The following is a 21258-nucleotide window of genomic DNA, read 5'->3' on the forward strand; positions in this document are numbered from 1 at the left end:
GACCATCCAGCTCTATATTATCCTGCTTCCTTCTGGAGAGTGACATAGTGTAGGCTGTGAGTGTTTTCCCAGTATTGATGTGTACTTGGCATAGCTGTGTTTTGAGATGTGGGTACAGTGCCAGTTAGGCACAATGTGTATACTAGCTGACCTTACCACCAATTCCTGCTGTTCTTTGTATTAAATGAACCACTGAATTCTACTGTTCCCACACACTGACTCTGTCCAGTTTGTGATGAGACTTGTCAAGGAGCCTGTCAATCTGCAGTACGGAGGGGCCCTGAGAACAGCCCTAGTAGCCATTTGCACTCATTAGCATAATTGTAAAAGTTTGTTAGAAGAAATGAGGCCACCGTCACAGTGCCTGGATCTGTTTGAAAGTGGCCCTGGTTTGGTTCGGGCTGGTTTTTGATGGTAGAATTTCTTTAAATCTTGATTGACAAGAAATGTAAAAACTACAAGGCAAAATGCTTTGAAAACAAGTGGCAGCACCGCTAGACATAATGTTCTGTGTTACTTGTTCCATGGGAAAGTCTTTGCAGTGTAAATCCCAGGATACAGGTTTGGTGTGCTACGCGCCATATCAGCATTTTGTGCTGTACGTGTTAGTAAAATGAGCAGTTATTCAGAGAATCAGATAAAGTCCCACAATGTGGTAACGCTAGTATGACTTTGCCAACGTCAGCAGCCAGTGAGAGCATAGCTTCCATATTTCCTAGTTACGCCTTATGAAATGTGACAATTCAGTACTACACAGATGGGATTAACTAGTTTCATCTTTATTCCTTGCCTGGATTATAATGAATTGTGATCAGCTCTGAATTCCTTCTATTAGTGCTACAATGTTGAGGGACTCAAGGGATTTGGAAGCTCCTTTCCTTATGCTACGCTTTATAAATGGTGGTGCAAATGTGAAAATTTTTTATTTCTATCGATTTGGGTTATTTTTGGCCTGAAAGACCTATGATGAAAACTTCATCCAAAAAAAAAAATCTGCAGAGAAAGAAAAGCTTTATAAAGGGTAAAGCCATACATCTTATGTTTTTGTGGTACTATTAGAAAAATGTCTGCAAATTGCCTATGAGTAGCATATGGGCTTGATATACTTTTAGATGACTGGTACTTTTTTACCTTTGGGATTTGGGAAGGCTAGTACAAAAATGGCATTTCCTGCTGCCAATTCCTATTTCAGGTCCTTCTGTTTACACAGCATTTAAATATGGAAACCTAGACATGATAATATACAGCGGAAACCAGCTCACTCCTATACAAGCATGTGTTCTTCCCTGCTGAACAGCTTTTCTCTTCCTTTTTTCTTCCAGGAATTTGATCCTATGAAGTTTAACAGTGTTATTGAATGTGAGAAACCAAATAATGACCTGAGCAGATTTCGTGGATACATGTAAGTATTTTATTCATGTATAGGATTTTCCATTCTTTTCTTGCAGAATCTCTTCACAGAATTTTCAACTTTATTTCCAGTGGGGTTTTTCTTCATGAGAAATACAAGGTTTAAGTTCTGAAATCTTGATTTTAACCCCTTACCTACATGTGACGTAGTATAATGTCACATGCCGGGTGCGTGTGCATGGAGAGGACTCACGGGCTGAGCCCTCTCTCTATAGCTGGTAAGTCTTTGCTGCATATTTTCCCGCCCATGCACCGCCATCTTTCCAAGGATCGTCGCTCCCCATGATGTCATCGGGGAGCGACGATCAATTGCCATGACAGCCTCGGGTCTCTCGATGACTCGGGGCAGTCTCGTTTTAACCCCTTCATTACAATGTGCTATCAGCGGAAAAAAATTAGATTGTAACAAAAACTATGGTTTTTTTTTTCATTTTAGCTATTTTTACATTGGAAAGTAGTTTAGTGGTGTAAAAGCTGGAGAGGGTGTTCCTTTTTAAGGGGTTGTCAAAGAGCACAAAAAACCTATTGGTGGTGGGGGGAGGCTGGTTTAAAAAAAAAAAAATGTTTGTTACCTTTTGCGGGCCCTTCCAGTGTCCCGCGCTGCCCTCACTCGGTCCATGCCCCATGTAAGAAAAACATGGGCGTGGAAGCCACACTGTGTTCAGCTTCCGGTTGACCAAGGTGGCCACGTCCACCAATGGTGTGGTGTGGCTTGCCACCTTGGTCGGCCGCAATACCAATGCAGAGCAATTTCCCTGACCCTGTTTACATGGGGCATGGACTGGAGTGATGGCAGCGTGGGACGTTGGGAGGGACTGCGAAGGTAAGTAAATGTTAGGTAATTTTGATGCTCTCGGATAACCCCTTTTTAAGTTGTTTTGTAAATTCATTTGACCAAATAGGGGTTCTTCATTTGCTTAGGGCATTATATTTGCTATTGTGGAGCCTTTGCTTATTATAAAAATGTGTAGATGCCAAAGGTTTGTAAGTAGGGTGCTACATCCCCTTTGTATTGGACTCGTCTCACCATAAAAGCTATTCACCTCAAATTGTTACTTTGTAAAATGTTTACACATTGGCTTGGGTTGTACTTGCTGTATAAGGAGCACCACAGAATTCTGTGAGTTTTTTCATTCTTCTTAGTGCAATCTCTCCCAAAGACCTTGCATAAAAAGGTATGAAGAAAAATAGAATAATTCACAAAAACTAATTTTCTATTGAGCATGTCTGATTATAGGGATGTCAGATAATTCCTAGTTTTTGGGTCGTATTTCATTCATTTCTATCAGCTGGGTATTTTCTTCACTGGACACAGACTACAAATTTTGTCAGGGATTCTTCATAGTGTTCTCCACCTATCCCAAGAAGCGGTGAATGTTTATGCACTGGCTCCAAATGTTGTACAGATTGTCCTATAAAGTAATTGCATAGGGAGGGGAGAGCCTAAAATATTTTTTTTTTAGATTCTAGGGCCAACACATAATAGGGGCATTGTTAGAAAGTAGAGATTGTAGATGGTGGGTTTAATCACAAACAGGGCTCATTCCAGGAAAAGTGCTATAGATATGTGTAAAATCAGGGATGGCTTTTGTGGATAGAGATTAGAAGTGTGAAAACCAAAACAAATTAATTAATAGCATCTGCATGATTATTCATGTGTATTATCTTTCCACTTCGAAGGCCTCAGCTTCCAGTATATGCTGTCAGTTATTACAATTAGTCAGCTAATTAAACAGGAAAAACAAGCGAGCAATGACTGCTTTATATTGGCCATCATCATTCCTTTCTGTATGTGTGTTCAATATTATCTCAAGATATCACCCGCGACTATGAGACAAAGTATAATCTAATGGGAGGTTTTAGAACATATGTAGCATATGAGTTCACTGCTTTTGCTTCTTTTTGATTAGTTGTCTTGGTTTTTTTTTTTTTTCCTACAGGGTCCATAAAAACGGTAGAAAATCTGGTCTCTACAAGGAGAACCTCCTGTTGCGAGGATGTACTCTTAGAAATACAGAAGTTGTCTCTGGAATAGTTGTCTATGCAGGTACTGTTTTTCCAGTAGTTAGAGCTGCTCATCTACTATATAAAGTAAAATTGTTAGACTGCAAATCTAAATCCATTGCCCGATTTCTCACTACAAAGCTCAGTTCACACTACCATTCAGATTTCTTCTTAAATTAAAAAAAATTGCATTGATTTTAATGGGATTTATGACTGATCTGTTCAATTTCAATGTCATCCATTGTCATCTGTTAGACAATCATCCATTTTTATTTATTTTTGACACAAATAATGTCAGTGCTTTAACTACTGTTTTCTGTTAAAAAAAAACTTATTTATAACAGGTAATGTCATCCGTTACGGTCAGTTAGTCATTAAGTTATCTTTTATATTGAAGTCGATGGGGACGGATCGTAAGTAACAGTGATAGATGGTGGATTGAATTATAAATAAATGTGAGGTATAGAGGGAGAGATGGATAGGCAGGTAGAAATTAATTCTATAGATTTAACAGATGGATAGATTGATCTATAGCCGTGATGGCAAACCTTTTAGATACTGAGTGCTCAATACAGTTGAAAGAAAGAGGGCAAATAGCTTCTCCCGAGGGTCTCTCTGTACAGGAACAATGGTGGGTCTAGCAGGACGACCTTCAAAGATAATGCAGTTCTGTCAACACCTTCTTTCTTTTCCCGCAGTTCCAAACAGCCAATGAAGTGTCACTTTAAAAGTGTCACTGTCCTGCAGTGATGGCCTGAGTGCCCACAGAAAGGGCTCTGAGTGCCACCTCTGGCACCCGTGCCATAGGTTCGCCACCAGTGATCTATAGCATTTATATCTGTATATAGATATACAGATGTCTTGAAAGTAAAGTGCCTGTTACTGCATTGCCGTTTATGTAAGGCTTCTTGCATATGAACGTTAAAGGAAATCTACCACTATGTGGTAGTGAAACTACCTGATGCTGGTCTTCATTAACTTTGACACGCCAGGATCGCTGTAAAAAAAGAATTGGAAAAAGCGGCTATAGAGCGCCAGTTGTGATGTCCAACGCGTCGGGGCTGTTATTTATTCACACCTCCCAAGATGGATGTGGCCAAAACTCTTCTAGTGAATAGAATTGGCTTGGATTGTACAGTAATTTTTGTTATACCTTGTGAGATGCATATCATGTGTTTCTCACTTTTGCAGGTCATGAGACGAAAGCATTGTTAAACAACAATGGACCACGTTACAAACGGAGTAAGCTGGAAAGGCAGATGAATACAGATGTCTTCTGGTGTGTGCTGATACTCCTGGTCATGTGCTTGCTTTCAGCCATTGGTAAGATTTGTTCCATGCAAAGTGCAAACGGCTTAGTGTACTGAAATGTGGTGTAGGCAGCGGCTATAAATGAGAATCTATTGCTGTCATTGAGCTTGTTCAAGCTTTACTATTGAATATACAAGGGCTTAGTGTTTTTGTTTTGTTTGCTATACTAGTCAGGTAGTGTTTTGTTTCCATGTATATGGAAGCTGACTAACAATATGGCATCCACAGGGATATTGACATGAGCCTGGGAATGTAGGTGTGTATACTTTTCTGACTCAAAGGTTTGCAATGAAAAAATATCAATTGCTTAAATAGTTGATGTACAGTATATTACTCATAAGAAGACATATCCCCCCCATCGCACACCCACAAGTAAAGCGGAGTCAAATTTAGTGGCTGCAGGGTGTGCGTCTATCCAGACAGCCTTTTCTTTGGTTCTGTAGTACCTAGAATCATGCTTTTGATGTCATATTTGAGATCCCACTAGATCCTGTGGTTCTTTCAGCTATAGACCTGGATATGTAGGCAATTTAAAGAAATGGGCAGAGACTGGATCTTTATGTTCAGCTCAGATTTCCCTCTGTCTCTAACTGTATGTATCTCTGGTTCTGTAGAAAGTTGATTCTAGAAAGGACCATTCCTACCCTACCTGAAGGAGCTGGTAGTTTAACCCCTTCATGAACTCACATAGAAAGTATACCTCAAGTGGTCACAAGTGTGAGTTTGGAGAGGGCTCACGGACGTATTACACAGCTGACATCTGCCTGGGACGGCCAGGGTTGGTGGCTGGTATGCTGCTGGACGCTGCCATCTTTATATAAGGGTCAGCGTCCTCCATGATGTCATTGGAAGAGCTCTTTGCCACAGTGACAGCTTGGAGCCTTACAGTACTCCTCTCTTTCCAAAAGCGATTTTTTAAAAAATTGTATTCCATGCAGTGTACTGGAAAGGCAGGGAAAAAAAAATTAAAACTGCAATAAAAATGAGCAAAAAACCAGAAGGTACATCCGCTGGTAGGTTCCTGTTCTCACCCCAATAGTGTATTTCGATAAGCATGACAATCAATTTATATATGTATATAATTCTATTATATTCTATATTATATTTACCGTCAGAGGTGTTGATACCAGGGAGAGAATCAATGTTCATTTTTTCTTTTCTGAGCAGAGATTTTTTTAGGTGAAGAAAGGTTGCCCTTATGCTATAAGGGCTCTATGGGAACCTGCCCGCAACTTAATTTTTTCTAACAGCGGTGACAGGTTCCCTTTAAGTTGTCTTTACATAAACTAATCTTGGTATAGATACTCTTCTTCTCTGAAATTTCTTGGCCGCTGCCAATTAGATATCGATTTAAAAAAAACGCAGCGCTATGACTTTTGTGTTCAAATGGCAGACATGTGATAATCCCTGCCTATCTATATTGTATCAGCCATGTGCTCTGTTTCGGGATTCCACTTTATGAACATTTATAGTCAGGCATTTGTGTTTTCTCATGGGTGTACGGCCATGTCTGTGCAAGTATTTGATAAATGAAATAATTTGTACAGATTTGTTTCTCTAAAGCCAATGAAATTGCACCCTGCCCTGATGTGTTTTACCATTCAAGATTCACTCTTTGTATAATTTCTGGATGGCCATACTGCATACAGACTTGACGCTACATTTCATGGCTTGCAACCGGGTGACAATGTAGCCTACCGTATAACATGTTAAATGCACATGACTTTGTTAGGTTCTGCTTTTCCTTTCAAATATTTTTGAGTCGCTCATGACAATTTTCAAATATTCATTTGGTGTAAATCATTACTCATTTTACATCTAAAGGTATATCATGAAAATGTTGATCTATACATAGATGGTACAGCTTCTTAACATCAATAACAATTGGGTAGATGGTGCCAGAGATGTTCTGGAAATAATTTATATTCCTTGATGTGGATAGAGTGAGGGCATATGGTAGGAGGGATATGGGGATACAGTACTGAAGGGTAAAATTTGACCTCCTTCAGGGTTTAGGCTCTGCTTTTTCCATTAATAGACCGACCTCTAAGAATATATGTCGATACGTGACCAGGTACAGAGATAACTTATTCCTCTACTTCTAGGTCATGCGATCTGGGTATGGCAGTATGGAGAAAACAGACCAGTGTTCGATGTCCTTGGTAACGATGGGAATTATGTCAAGCCTCTTCTTTCAGCAGTTTATTTATTTTTCACCATGATTATTGTTTTTCAGGTAACATTTCCTTTCTATCAGGCTTGGGTTAAAAAAAATTGGATTTATCTCAGATTCTTCTGACAAATATACTTGATTTTCTCCAACTTGCTGTTCTTGCAAAGTATCCCTCTGGAAAAAAACAAAAACCCTTTTGGGACCAGAGAAAGTCTTTGTAGCAATACAATAACAGTATGAGCACAATCCTGTACAAACCCTACATCATACTTTTTATTTGATTCACATACAATTGGTCACATTAAAATGATGTTCTTCCAGTTTGTAGAAATGAATCATTTATGGTGTGCTGTATGATGCGAACTCTAATAACGTCATTTTAATGTGGCCTATTGTATGTGAATCAAGGTATAATGTAGAGTTTGTACATGATTGTGCTCATACGCTCATTGTAGCTCCATCTAGATACTTCTATTTTATTCCCTGCACATCTCATGTGTTTTTCTTTTAACAGGTGCTTATTCCAGTCTCTCTTTATGTTTCCATTGAAATTGTTAAAATCTGCCAAGTGTATTTTATTCACCAAGATAAGGACCTGTATGATGAAGAAACAGATTCACGTCTTCAGTGTCGCGCCTTGAACATCACTGAAGATTTGGGGCAGATTCAGTATATATTCTCTGATAAAACTGGAACACTAACGGAGAATAAAATGGTATTTAGAAGATGCACAGTCTCTGGAATAGAGTATTCCCATGATGCTAATGGTGAGTCGAAGGCAGGGAAATTGTGAACCTCAATGGGAACAGAGACTGAACCAATTTTAATTTTATTTCTTTATTATTCTAACAAGGAAATTGTGTGCTTGCGTCTGACTTCTGCCACCCCCTAAGTCACCTGGAAGCACACAGTGTCCCCAAACAGTAAAGGTTCTGTAACATCTAGCTGAGGTGAGACAGAGCTTGCAATACCTTACCCAGCCACCACAGGGATTCTGATCACAGCACTACAGTCATATGCATTGTTCTATAGATAACCCCTTTAAATCTTGTCTGCACTGCTAATTTCCTATACATGTGGGTTTTTCAGTAATACTTGAAATAACGCCCCCTGCCCCTAAAGTTCTACAACAAGATTCCATTCCGTAATGTAACAAAAACCATTTTAAAAAGTCCATAAAGAAACAATGTTTTAGTGACCACTGCTTTAAGGCAAGTTGTCTGTGGTAGATAAACCAGATAGTTGGCATAAATGAAGCGCTCTATAACCGTAGAGAAGCCTTAGGCAACCTTAAATGACAAATTACTTAATTTTGCTTCCCACTTTAGGGATGCAGCGTGTGGGACAAATGCATATTTAGCTACCTGAGCAGCCTTGATGATCTACAAAACAAAGCCATCTGTGAATATAATGTTTCAGCTGTTGGTTGCTCTCACATACACTCCAGCGCCCTATGAGATGGGCATCTGTTTAACTTTTCGCTCGCTGTCAGGGCATGGCAATGTTTGCTTAGAGCATTATTATTAGACCCTGCTGCTGCAGCGATAAATATTTCTGCAATGAAAAGTGCATTATTTTGTCCTCCATCTGTCAGCAGTTTTTAATTCTCTGGTGAAATGGTCTGCTCCAGAACGTGTATAGTGCAAAATTTTACAGATAGGTTTCATTTGATAATAGACTCATGGTAGCCCTTCATCCATAAAATGCATTCAATCACGTTAAACTTTCTTAATATATGCTATTTATGTCAGTTTTATACTTCTTTTGGATCTGATCTTGAATTGGAGCGAATAAAACTGTTTAAATGAAATACATTAGAATATAGATGAGTGACACCACATGGGGCAGTGTAAGCTCTGCACATGACATGGTTTTTTTGGATGTGTGGTAGCTATCGTGTCTATCTTTAGCCTTGCCCCTTTGGTCGTTCAAGGTTACAATTGCTGGCCTGGTGCACAAAAATTTCAGAGAGAAAAGCACTACAAACTACACTTTTCTATCTGTCACATGGAGACGTCAAGTAGCAACTGATCCCAGAATTTATCCCAAAGCAAACAGTCAGATCCTTTCTGGCATCAGTTTACCTCTATGGTTTCAAAATATAGATGACATTGTAGGTAACAAGCCCTCTCATGATAAGAAATGAACTAAACCTGTGAAAGAAAAGTTTTATAATGTGCTTTAAAAATGCTTTTCTGTAATGGCTCCTTCTTTCTCCTGCATTGAGCAGTGTATCTGAAGTCTCATGCACAGCATAAGATAAAAAGGCTAAGGATTGTGCATACTGTATAAACCGACCCGAGTATAAGCAAAGACCCCTAATTTTACCACCAAAAACTGGGAAAACCTATTGACTAGAGTACAAGCCGAGGTTGTAGTATACAGCCAGTGCCCTGTATGGCAAGCACATTAAAAAAATAAGCTTAATACTCGCCCTCAGGCAATACTCGCTCACCCTGATTCTCGGAGCGGCTCCTCTTTTTTTTCTTCTCTTTGCTGTAATAGCCGGCAGAGTCGCATGCATGGGATTTGCCGGCTGGTGCACACTATGATGCGGCAGTGTCGCTGCTGATATCAGCGGCAACACCGCCGCATCATTTTGTGCACTAGCCGGCTAGAGAAGAAATGGCGAAAAGGAGCCATCGGGAGCCGCGCCAAGGATCCGGGTGCCGGAGGGTGAGTTTTTTTTGTTTTTTTTTTGACTCTTGTATAAGTCTGGGTGAGGTTTTTCATCACATATTTTGTGCTGAAAAACTCTGCTTATACACGAGTATATACAGTTTTCCCCTTGATGATTCAGCTCTCAGAGGAGAATTTACAGGGATTATCTATAAAGATTTGTCATTACAAACATTATCAGGTTCTACTTGACCACTTTAGATCTCAAGTTCTACAGTTTGTGGCTGACATGTTTTGTAAATTGTAATTGATGAACAATCTTGAACAGTCCACTTGGAGCTTATACGAAACTTAACATGCAAGCTACATTTGACATTCACATTTCTTTCAAAATTTCAATTCACAGCAAAGCGTTTAGCTGCCTATCAGGAAATAGACTCTGAAGAAGAGGATAATGTTCCAAAAGCAGGAACTCTCCCACGCCGGGACAGCAGTGGCAGTCATCATAGTGTTAAAGTGGTCCATAGAAGTCAAAGTACCAAGACACACCGCCGCACAGGCAGCAGAGCTGAAGCTATGAAAGCTAGTATCCTTTCCAAGCACACCGCATTCAGCAGCCCCATGGTTAGTGGTTTTTAAAGAATATTTGCATGTCACTTATTGCTATGGGACAAAAATGTTACTTATTTCTTTTGTTTGAAACCACGTGATTCATAAAATAAAGCGCATTGCACTTTCCCTATAGGAAAAGGATATCACCCCTGACCCAAAACTCCTAGAAAAAGTCAACGATTGTACAAAAGCCTTGAAAATAATAAGAAACCATGAAGATCTCTTCTCCCAGTTGAGTCCTGAACTGATGGATGTATTTGACTTTTTTGTTGCCTTGACTATTTGCAACACAGTTGTTGTAACTGCTCCGGATCAACCAAGGCAGAAGGTAAATGTAGCCGCACTTTAGAATGAGCACCTGAGAGAAGCTGTATGACTCAGCTGTGTCCTGAAACCTCCATGGCTACATAAAAGCCCTTTTATTTGGCTTCCTTTAGTTTACAGTTCAGTACTACTTGTACTTGTGGGGGCACAGAAAATGCTTCAATGCATTATTTTTGTCATTAGTGAACATATGATTATATTTTCTGTAGAATACAAAGGGTCAGAAAAGGTCTGCTCTCTTCTGTTCTTTTTGTAGTTTTAGTAGGTAGGATTGGGGAACTTCATGGCATAAGCTGCCACTGTCCCAATGATGTCCTTGATGGCTGTGACATATGGGAGGGACCCGCTTACATTTGACATTACACCTTTCACTGTGAGTTCATACAGAATTGTTTTGTATTGTCTCCTGGATAAAAGTGTCACATTCTAAGAGGCAATAACAAGCCTTTTAGATTTCCTAATCAATATTTGTTTTTAACAATGTCGCATATTGGGATACATGCTTGGTGGATAAAAGATGAAGTGAATCTTCAAGCAGTTTTATCCATACACAGCTGCATACAGTGTGGAGTGGCCCTGGAGATCTGTGTAACCATACCTTTGTGTTTAGTTAGAAGCAGCAGTTCTTGGAAACGTGTGTTTCTATTCCAGGATTGTAGCTTCCCACAATCCTAAAAAATAATATTAATAATAACCTTTTAAGAAATAATCAAACCTGTGATATCGACAATGAAAGAGTTTTATGAAGACACATCCTGTTGCTTCCAGTAGGATCATTGTGTTACAATGTAATGCACAGATGCTGCGGATTGCCATAGTGCAAGCCTGGCCTTACTTCTGTGCTGCACATATGATCTAATAAGACGACCCCTACAAATAAATCCATTAGTTTCCCCAGATTCATAAAATACTTTAAAATCCAGAAATGTGAGTGAATGCTAAAATATACATTTACCATCTTCCTAGGTGAGAGTGCGGTTTGAACTGAAATCTCCGGTTAAAACTATTGAAGACTTCATCCGAAGGTTTACACCAAGCAGGCTTACATCTGGATCAAACAGCAGCAGTTCATCGAGTCTCACCAATAGCAAATCTATGCAAAGACTTGGGTCCAGCATATTGTCCTCAACTTCAACCGAGGGTAGCTTTGTCAAGCTGGAAGCAAAGCCGTCCGCCTCTCCACTGATCACTTTGAGTGACCGGACTTCTCAGCTGGGCAGTAAAGTGACAGGAGCTGGACATGAAGGCGAGCTGCGCTATGAAGCAGAGAGTCCTGATGAAGCTGCACTTGTATATGCTGCCAGGGCATACAACTTTTCTCTGGTTGGTAGATTGGCAGACCAGGTTACTGTGGAATTGCCCAATTTGGGGAGATTAAACTTTGAGCTCTTGCACACCCTTGGGTTTGACTCGACCAGGAAAAGGATGTCCATTGTAGTTAGACATCCAATTACAGATGAAGTTGTTGTTTACACTAAAGGAGCAGACTCTGTTATTCTGGATCTCATTGAACCACGTTCTAAAGGTAAGTTGTGCTGACTTCTATAATATAAAGGTCAACTGTGGCAAAATGACAGCTTTCAGCCACTCAGACCACTTTTTAAGTTCTATTTCACAGCCCTTCATCATAGATTTAACCCCTCTGAGCAACTCTCCACATATGTGGCACTTGTGCTATGTTGTTGACACTAAGTTCTGTAACGGCTGAAGCATAACCCTCTAAGGCAGTGGCATGGGCCAGAGTTAGTGGGCCAGAGTAGTCATATGGGCAGCCCATCATTCCCTCTGATGGCAAATGGTGTTGGGTAGCTGACATGGTGGCATTTATCATCTCTGCAATGTACATGATTGTAACCATTGGATTGTGCTTCTGTGTACTGGAAACAGACATGTATATACCATATATATATACTTAAGTATTAAGTTTTTCATAATTTTTGCTGAAAGAGCCCCACTTGGGTAGAGACTGCTTCATGCACTCTGTCCATGCACACACTGATGACATCATAGTGTATACATGGGCAGAGGGCATGGACCTGTCTCTACCCACAATGTTAGGCTAGGATGAAACCGTTTTTCAGATGCAGTTTTTGAAGTCAAAATTAGGTCTGGATCATAACAGGTGAGAACATATTATTGAGAATGCTACACCTCCTGTTTTTCACTCCAGTCCTGGTTTGGACAGCAAAAGCTGCATCCGAAACACTGAACATGTGAACACACCCTTATGCAGTAAGCCAAGAGAGAAAAGGGGATGGAGGTAAGTACTGAGTTTATTTTTGCTGGGCATTTCATTGGGGAGGGGGGCTGCTGCAGGGCATGTTGCTGGGGAGGGGAGGCTTCTGAAAGGCATTAAAATTCTAGGCTTATACTCGAGTCAATAAGTTGATGGTGAACAAGTCCTATTAAGTAGTCCCTGAGGAAAGATGTTCATCAGGACTTTTAATTATAACTATGTGCTGCAAAAATTTAGATATAGAGTTATAAAAAACTTTCTTATTAATCTGGGGTGCTCCGGCTACTTCACTAGAGCACCCAGGCTTTAAATTATTAACTCCCCCATTCCCATACAAGTCCTGCTCAGTGCACTGTGGATGTGCAGGACTTCTCGCTGCGGTGTCTTTTTGTGAATTTTCAGGATTCGGGTCTGTTCTTCAACATAACATGTCTTCAGTAAATACTTCAGCATAAAAATTATTCTGTTCAGTAATCTAAACAGGTAAATACATACTATTTGCAAAATCTACCCCATGTAGGTAAAGGACTCTTTATTATCTTACCTGGCATATAGTAAAGTTGAACAATTTTTAGCTAAAAGAAGGGTGGAATTTAGTTAAAGGGAATCTGTCCTCAAGAATAGGCACAATAAACATTACTCACCCAAGCATAACCCCCGCCCCCAGCGGCTCCACTGAGCCTTTGTTGAAAAGTGCAGTGCAGAAGTCCCAGCTCTGCCTCCTCCCTCCAGTAAAATTGTTCTTCAAACTTTTTCTGCCTTTGGTGAGTAGAGCTGAAATTCCCCACATAGTGCGCACTACAAAATACACTATGCAGACTGTCTGTTGAGGCTGAGGTAAGAGACAATGAGCTGCCAATCAAAAGAAGGCAGCCATCAAGTGCCAGTTCATCAGGTGCCTATAGCAGTAGCATCATCAAGTGTCTGTTCATCAGAAGCCTATAGCTAATTCATCATCCTCAAGTGTAGGTTCATCCATCAGCCTATTGCAGCACTATCATCGTTAAACAGGGTATACGTGGAAGAGCACCAGGAGCCCCAGACCTTGTGGAATATATTCGGACAGCCATGATGTTTGTAAACTATATTTTTATATGGCAAGGTCAGGTTGACTAGCTTCTTCCACTGGGAGATGGTAGCAGGACGGTCAGCCATCCGACATATAGCAGTGGACTTGCAAGCCAAAAAAAGTACTTCCTGCAGAAAGATGGCTTCATAATGAGACCAGTCATCTTCCCGGGTAATACTCAGTAGGCACAAGGTTGGGGAACTGTGTGTATATTTTTAAGGGATGGCACAAATTATTATTCAATGTTGCCAACACACATATACATATGAAACTGACCATATCCCCTAGTAGGGCACACAATGGATCAGATAAGGGTTGATGTGGGGACAACAATTTGTAGTTTATTTTCTTCATTATCAGAATTATACAATCTGGCTTTTCTTTTCCTTCTAATGTGTGTGATCTTAAAATTGACACACAAATTATTGGGTACCAGAAATGCAGTATTATAGAATAAATTTTCCATGGAGCAGTGTTCCACATTTAGAATCCCCATTTCCCTATATGTATCAAAAAATCCATATTAACTTCTCAAGCAGAAGATTTTGCCTTAGTTTCACAGTGTATTTTTTTTTTTTTTTTTTTTTCAATTTAGACAGCACTGTGGGAAAGTACCAAAGACGAATTCAAGCCAAAACTCAAAACTACTTGAACTGTTATGCGGTTGATGGCCTACGTACACTATGTATAGCAAAGCGAGTAAGTATTTTTAGTTGCTTTCTCTGTTGATAGATTGAATTGTCATCAGAAAATGGTTAATGTTTTAAAATGTTTAACATTGGAAATATGATTACTATTATCTAACCAATATACTTTATTCAGTATTTTCGTTTCCTTTTTTAACCCCTAGGCGCACCAGGACGTTATAGTACGTCCCCGGGGCTAGATGCTTAGCGCACGGGGACGTTCTATAACGTCCTGCTTCTGGCACCGGCTCACGAACGGAGCCGGTACCAGAAGCAGCGGCTGTCAGCTGTCTAGTACAGCTGACAGCCTGCGCTAACACCCGCGATCGGAGCCGGCTCCGATCGCGGGTGTTAACCCCTTACACGCCGCGGTCAAACATGACCGCGGCGTGTAAGGGTGTAAGCGCTGTGGATCGGATCCCCCGTGCCGCTTACCGGGGGATCCGATCCTCTGCCGGGCAGCTCCGAGGACTGGCATGTGCCCCGGAGCTGCCCGGTCTCCATGGCAGCCAGACCCCTTCCGGGTCTGGCTGTAAACTGTCTGAGCATGCGCAAGCTTGCTCAGACAGTTTACACTGCTCTACAATAAAATAGTATTGTAGAGCAGTGTATTGAACTTAAACCAGTGATCAGAGCATCACTGGTTTAAGTTCAAGTATGTATAAGTAAAAATATGCAAAAACAGTTAACACTACACATTATAATAAATAAAAAATTAATACATAAAAATATAAGCCCCTAAAATGTCACTTTCCCATAAAAAAACTTAATAAAGTATAAAAAACATAAAAACACAAAAAAACCCCGCATATTTGGTATTGCCGCGTCCGTAACAATCTGCATAATAAAACAGAATTGTTACTGGACCCGCACGGTAAACGCCGGAGGAAAAAAACGCAAAAAACGTTCCGAAAAAAGATAATTTTTAATTAATACCCTATAAAAAATGCTCTAAAAAGTGATTTAAAAAATGTTATGCACTCCAAAATAAGCCCACTAAAAAGAACAACTGTTCTCGCAAAAAATAAGCCCCTAACAAGATTTATCTGCCAAAAAATAAAAAAGTTATGCATATAAAAAGATGGTGATGCTAAAATGAATAAGATTTTCTCCAAATTAGTTTTTATTCAGTACAATTGAATAAAATACACAAAACCCCCACATATTTGGTATCCCTGCGTCCGTAACAATCTGTATAATAAAACAGAATCGTTATTAGATCCGCAAAGTGAACCCCGTAAAAAACAACCTAAAAAAACTCTCTCTGATAAAGATGATTTTTTATTAATGCCCTTTAAAAATGCTCTAAAAAAGTGATTTTAAAAAGTTACGCAATCTAAAATAAGACCACTAAAAAGAGCTATCATTCTTGCAAAAAATAAGCCCTTAAACAGATTTTTGAGGTGAAAAATAAAAAAGTTATGCATATGTAAGTCGGTGATGCTAAAATTAACAACAATTTTGCCAAATTACTTTTTATTCAGTAAAAATGGGAAAAAATAAAAAAATATATATAAATGAAGTATTTTCATAAACGTGGCGACCCAAAGAATAAAAATAATATACTATTTTTATGGTATGGTTAACGGCCAAAAAAAAAAACACATAAAAATTTTCCTAAAAATTGATGATTTTCATTTCCTCCACCAACAAAGAGTTAATTAAATCTCACCAATTAGCTATAGATGCCCCAAAATTATGTATTAGAAAAGTGCATCTCATGTGGCAAAAGAAATAAGCCCCTATAGGTCCTCATTAAAAAAAAGAAAAAAATTATAGCCTGTACAATGTGACAGCAAATCTGCTCCGGATGGCGCCTCCTTCCCTTCTATGCCCGGCCGTGCGCCCATACAGCAGGTTACCACCACATGTAGGGTATCGGTGTACTCGGGAGAAATTGCGTATCAAACTTTGTGGAGCCTTTTTTCATTTTATCCATTACAAATGTTTAATTTTCCACCCAAAATGAGTGTATTGTGAAAAAATATTACAATTTGCAGACTCCACCTCCATTTTGTTTTAACCCCTATAAAACACGTAAAGGGTTAACAAACTTCTTAAAAGTGGTTTTTCATACGTTGAGGGGTGTAGTTTCCACAATGGGGTAATTTACGAGTCTCGCTATTATTTAGGCCTCTCAGTGTCAATTAGAAACTGTGCAGGTCCATCTAAATACAGGTTTTGGCGATTTTACAAAAAATGTGAAAAATGGCTCCCAAATTCTGAGCTTCATAACATTCTAGTAAAATATGTGGAATCTGAAAAAACCATGCCAACATAAAGCAGACATTTTGGAAATGTAAGTTATGAATTTATTTGGGTGCTATGACTTTCTGAATCAAAAGTAGAGAATTTAGAACGTTGAAAATAAAGAATTTTTCAACATTTTTGCCAAATTTTGTTTTTTTTCATAACTAAACGCAAAAGATTTCATCCAAATTTTTAAACTAATTTGAAGTACAATGTGTCACGAGAAAACAATCTCAAAATCCCCTGGATATCTCACAGCGTTCCAAAGCTATAACCACTTATAGTGACACAGGCCAGATTTGAAAAATGGGGCCGCGTCCTTTAGGCCAAAAGATGCTGTGTCCCGTAGGGGTTAATGCTCTGACTGAGCATTGATGGGGAAAATCTGTACTTGTTGTGTACATTCTGAAGACCGCTTCTTCTAAGTGGCTTATTGTAGAAGAACAAAACCAGCTTTTACATTTTTGTTTGATTTTAATTTTTTTTTATATATTGATATGTGGTCTCTTTATATCAGGAAATACTATTAAATAAAGCTTCGACGTTATAGCGACTAGCACTTAAAAACTTAATGGGGGGCCTTTACGATGGTGTTACCGCATGTAGTGTTCTGCTTTCCAATGTGTTTATTAGCTGGCAGCAACAAAAAATGACTTTTTTTCCGTCTGCTTCGATTCTGCTCAGAAAAGGGGCATGGCTCTGGCAGAGTGGAAACTCCAACACAATTAATATGTGTCTTAGAAAATTTTTTGGCACGGTAAAGGGAAGTAGATAAAAAGAAATTTGGTCTAGCGGGGACACAAAACTGCTACAGCACTCAGCTTACACTAGCGTACCTGGAAAAACACTCGTCACATTAGGATGTCTGCTGCCTGTTCTTCTGGTGTCCAATTAAGACTGGACGAGTTCTTGGAGGGGGTCAGCCACCCATGCATTGCCGCAGCGGCCATTGCCCTGCTCCAGGGAGGGTGCTCAGCCTGTTCTCCGACTGCTAGACACATTTCTGGAGCTCGGGACAGATTTTGGTCCCAGGGACAGAAAATGGTCTCGGCGCCAGAAATATATCTCCACAGCTCCACAATATTAAATATGTGTCTACTTTCCGAGAGCAAGTCGGTAACAGTGCGGACACCAATACTTTATGAAAATGTCCCCCAATGGGTAATTGAGCTTTACTAAGCTTCCCTTTTGTACTACCGGAAAATCATTGGTTACTATCTAACCCAAAAGGAATGTACTTACTTCTCTGTAGAGAAATATCAACTTTTTTTTCATGTGTTTCAAATGTGACTGAATATGTGACAGAAGCCTTACAGAGGTAGCAGCAGATAATACAGGATCATCTATTGGCAACAGGTCATGGTTACAGCTCCTTTTTCTCCCTGTCCCTTGCACAATGAATTTTGCACCTTTTTACATGTTTCTATTAAAAAGGAAATCTATAATGCATTTCCTTGAAGGTGCTTCCACACACACTTATGCCATTTAAGTCAATACTGAGAGTGTATAATAGGCAGGAAAAAAAATATAGGGAAGATTCATCCACACAAATTATCTGAAAACTGCAGATGACCACCAATGCTTTTAACCTTTTGCATTACAAAAGTAGAAATTCCCTGGCTTCATTTCCTATAAAATGTTGTTAGCTGGCTCCATATCAGATTTAATGCCAACATTATTTCGCCTGAAGGTGCATTTCTCGGGTTATCTTGTATATATGTGGTTACATTTTATTCAAGCAGAGATGGGAGATTTCTCGGACAATCTATTTTTGTAAACTCCCATCTCCGCTTGAATAAAATGTCCTTGTGTGGATAGTAAATTGTAAACATGTTGTTAATCCATTTTGGTGTCATCCTGGTCTGTACTGTTGAAACACAAACCGTTTATCATAGGAGTAGAGTATAAGCCATAAATAATACACGTTTTAAATGACTTTCTCTTTCAGGTTCTCAGTAAGGAGGAATACGCCTGTTGGTTGAAATTTCATTTACAAGCAGAATCCTCATTAGAGAATCGTGAAGAGCTGCTGTTTCAATCTGCAGTACGTCTGGAGACCAATCTGCATTTGCTGGGTAAGTGTTTTTGTATTTCTTTCATAAAAGTATACAGACCGTCCCTGAGTTAAGTACAAGATAGGTTCTTAAGTTGAAATTTTATGCAAGTCGAAACTATTTTATAATTGTAACCCCAGCCAATTTTGGATTTTAAATATGTTGGATTGTCATGTGAACCAGGATTAACAATAAAGCTTAGTTGCAGAAACATTTGATAGCTTTTATAGCTGTTCATTGTAGCCTACAGCTAAAGTGCAGTAAGTTACTAAAATCCAGAGGTGTGTTTGTAACTAGGGGTCGTCTATAAGTTGGGTGTTCTTAAGCCTGTACTGTTAATGCTGTGAAAAAACAAACTTGCTGGTGCTGCCATGGATTGGGAAACCCCTTTGAACCAGATTCTGAACAGTTGGTTTTCATTTCATGTATTTGTTAAAACTGATGGTATGCATTTAGTAATGAGCCAGACCGTAAGGCCTCCTGCACCAAACCGTTATGGCGGCCGGATCGCGGCCCCCACAGAGATCTATGACCCTTGTGTTTTACCACACCATGACCTGGCCGGCAGCTGCTCAACTTTCTGTGGAGAGCGGATGGGTGAGGGGCGCTCACCCCTCCAATCTCCTTCATGTTTGTGTGCATTTGGGCATCTGGGGACAAATCTACCAATTCAGCCATTGATAAGCGAGAGTTTCACAATGTACTGAAGTTTCAATACTATTTTAATAGTAATCTTTCACCTTGTTGATAAAGGTGTACATAGCTTGTGAGCCCTCCCGGGCAGGGTCCTCCTCCCTCTTGTTTCAGATTTTTGTAGTTTTGAAATTGCATTTGTTCTTGTCTTTAATGTGTGTGAATCCATTACTGATTGTACAGCACCATGGAATTAATTGTGCTCTATAAATAAGTAATGAGTGATTGAAGAACTGACCTAAGGTCTAGATATGGGCTCTACCCAAGTAAATTCTAAAATGCTGGTGTACAACATTCTGCTGTCAATGTTATTTAGCGTAGCTGTTGCCCCACCTTGCAAACATATTTTTAGCAGCAGTAAACCTAGATACAGACTGTACACAATTACGTCATCCATATTAAAATTTTTGGATGCTGAATAAAGATGACATAACAATCATCTCTGTCGGCTGTTTCAGAAGCGTCTCTGTACGAACTACGGTGTATCTCCTGTTTGTTCCACGAACAAGGCCACAACCAGTCATGTCTGATGGAACTTGAGGAAACCTACCATTTGGAATCTACCATCAAAAGTAGATCTGATTGTATATCCCTTATGCCTGCCTCTGCCCAAATTTAACTTGTTAAAAACTTTATTTTAGTAATATGTAAATTAACTGAAGACGCTATTGGGGTGTGTACCAGCCTGGCCGGGCACTGGGAGCTTAGGGTACTCCACGTCTCTGTAGTTAAACTTTATTATAGTAGTATGTAAATTTTAACAAGTTGGCTTAGGTCCCGGAGCTATTAAATTACAGATTAGGGCTTAGGGTGGCAGGAGGAATCTGCCATCAGGTCTACTTCTGATGTTAGATTCCTTATGGTAGGTTTCCTTTAAATTTGAGAATCAGAAGTCATCCTTCTAGTAAATTAAACATTAAAAGTGATTACAGGCGGTCCCCTAATTAAGGACACCCGACTTAGACGACCCATGGTTACAAACGGACCCCTTTGCCCACTGTGACCTCTGGTGAAGCTCTCTGGATGCTTTACTATAGTCCCAGACTGCAATCATCAGTTGCAGTGTCAGTAATGAAGCTTTATTAATCATCCTTGGTCCCATTACAGCAAAAAAATTTAAAACTCCCAACTGTCACTGGGGCAAAAAAAAAAAAAAATTCTCTGGATCTACAATTCTAAAATATACAGTTTCGACTTGCATACAAATTCAACTTAAGAACAAACCTCTGGACCCTATCTTGTACGTAACCCGGGGACTGCCTGTATCTTGTGTCTTAACTAGCCATATATATGTCTCTGTGGCCAGCACAGCTTCAAAGGTGCCTTTCCATCTTGTACATTGGTTATTAAGAAAGAATTCCATCATAGAAGCAAACTGTAAAGGTTGCAGATAATCTAAGGATTTGAAATCCTGAAGGATTTGTAAATGTATTAAAAAGCAAGGAATGGTTGAGAATAAAAAAAAAAGGCAAAAACTAAAAAGTTCCTGTAACCATTGGTCCAGTAATAGAACAGTAGCCAATTTGTATTAAATAATAGTAAGACCACAATTGAAATGGATCTAGCAAAGTCCAGCTATGACCTGAGAACATCTTGCTACAAAGGCCAATCTAGCTCATACATTGGAGAGGGATAAGTAGGGAATGGAAGGATGGTGGAGAAAAAACGGGACGAGAGATTTCAAATCCTGCCCAGTCATGAGGCCCTTTCCTGAAGGTCTATGTATACAAAGGGACTTTGGAAAAGGGTCCATAATAAGAGGAAAGAATCATGCAAATGGGGTCCTTCATCTGATGAATATCTTCAGCCATACAGAC

The 21258-nt window shown here is 39.6% G+C and overlaps 1 protein-coding gene across 1 annotated transcript in view; it reads left to right on the forward strand.

Annotated features, from left to right (window-relative positions):
- ATP10A (ATPase phospholipid transporting 10A (putative)) overlaps nucleotides 1-21258 on the forward strand; it is a 55088-nt gene that overhangs the window by 17684 nt on the left and 16146 nt on the right. Inside the window, exons 3-12 of the mRNA XM_072135697.1 lie at nucleotides 1323-1402; nucleotides 3351-3457; nucleotides 4606-4737; nucleotides 6831-6961; nucleotides 7413-7665; nucleotides 9924-10141; nucleotides 10263-10457; nucleotides 11420-11978; nucleotides 14354-14457; nucleotides 18643-18769. Coding sequence (XP_071991798.1) covers nucleotides 1323-1402; nucleotides 3351-3457; nucleotides 4606-4737; nucleotides 6831-6961; nucleotides 7413-7665; nucleotides 9924-10141; nucleotides 10263-10457; nucleotides 11420-11978; nucleotides 14354-14457; nucleotides 18643-18769 — 1906 coding nt within the window. The remainder of the gene's footprint in view (nucleotides 1-1322; nucleotides 1403-3350; nucleotides 3458-4605; nucleotides 4738-6830; nucleotides 6962-7412; nucleotides 7666-9923; nucleotides 10142-10262; nucleotides 10458-11419; nucleotides 11979-14353; nucleotides 14458-18642; nucleotides 18770-21258) is intronic.

This window comes from Engystomops pustulosus, chromosome 2 (assembly GCF_040894005.1).
Source record: "Engystomops pustulosus chromosome 2, aEngPut4.maternal, whole genome shotgun sequence".
NCBI classification, from domain to species: Eukaryota; Metazoa; Chordata; class Amphibia; order Anura; family Leptodactylidae; genus Engystomops; species Engystomops pustulosus.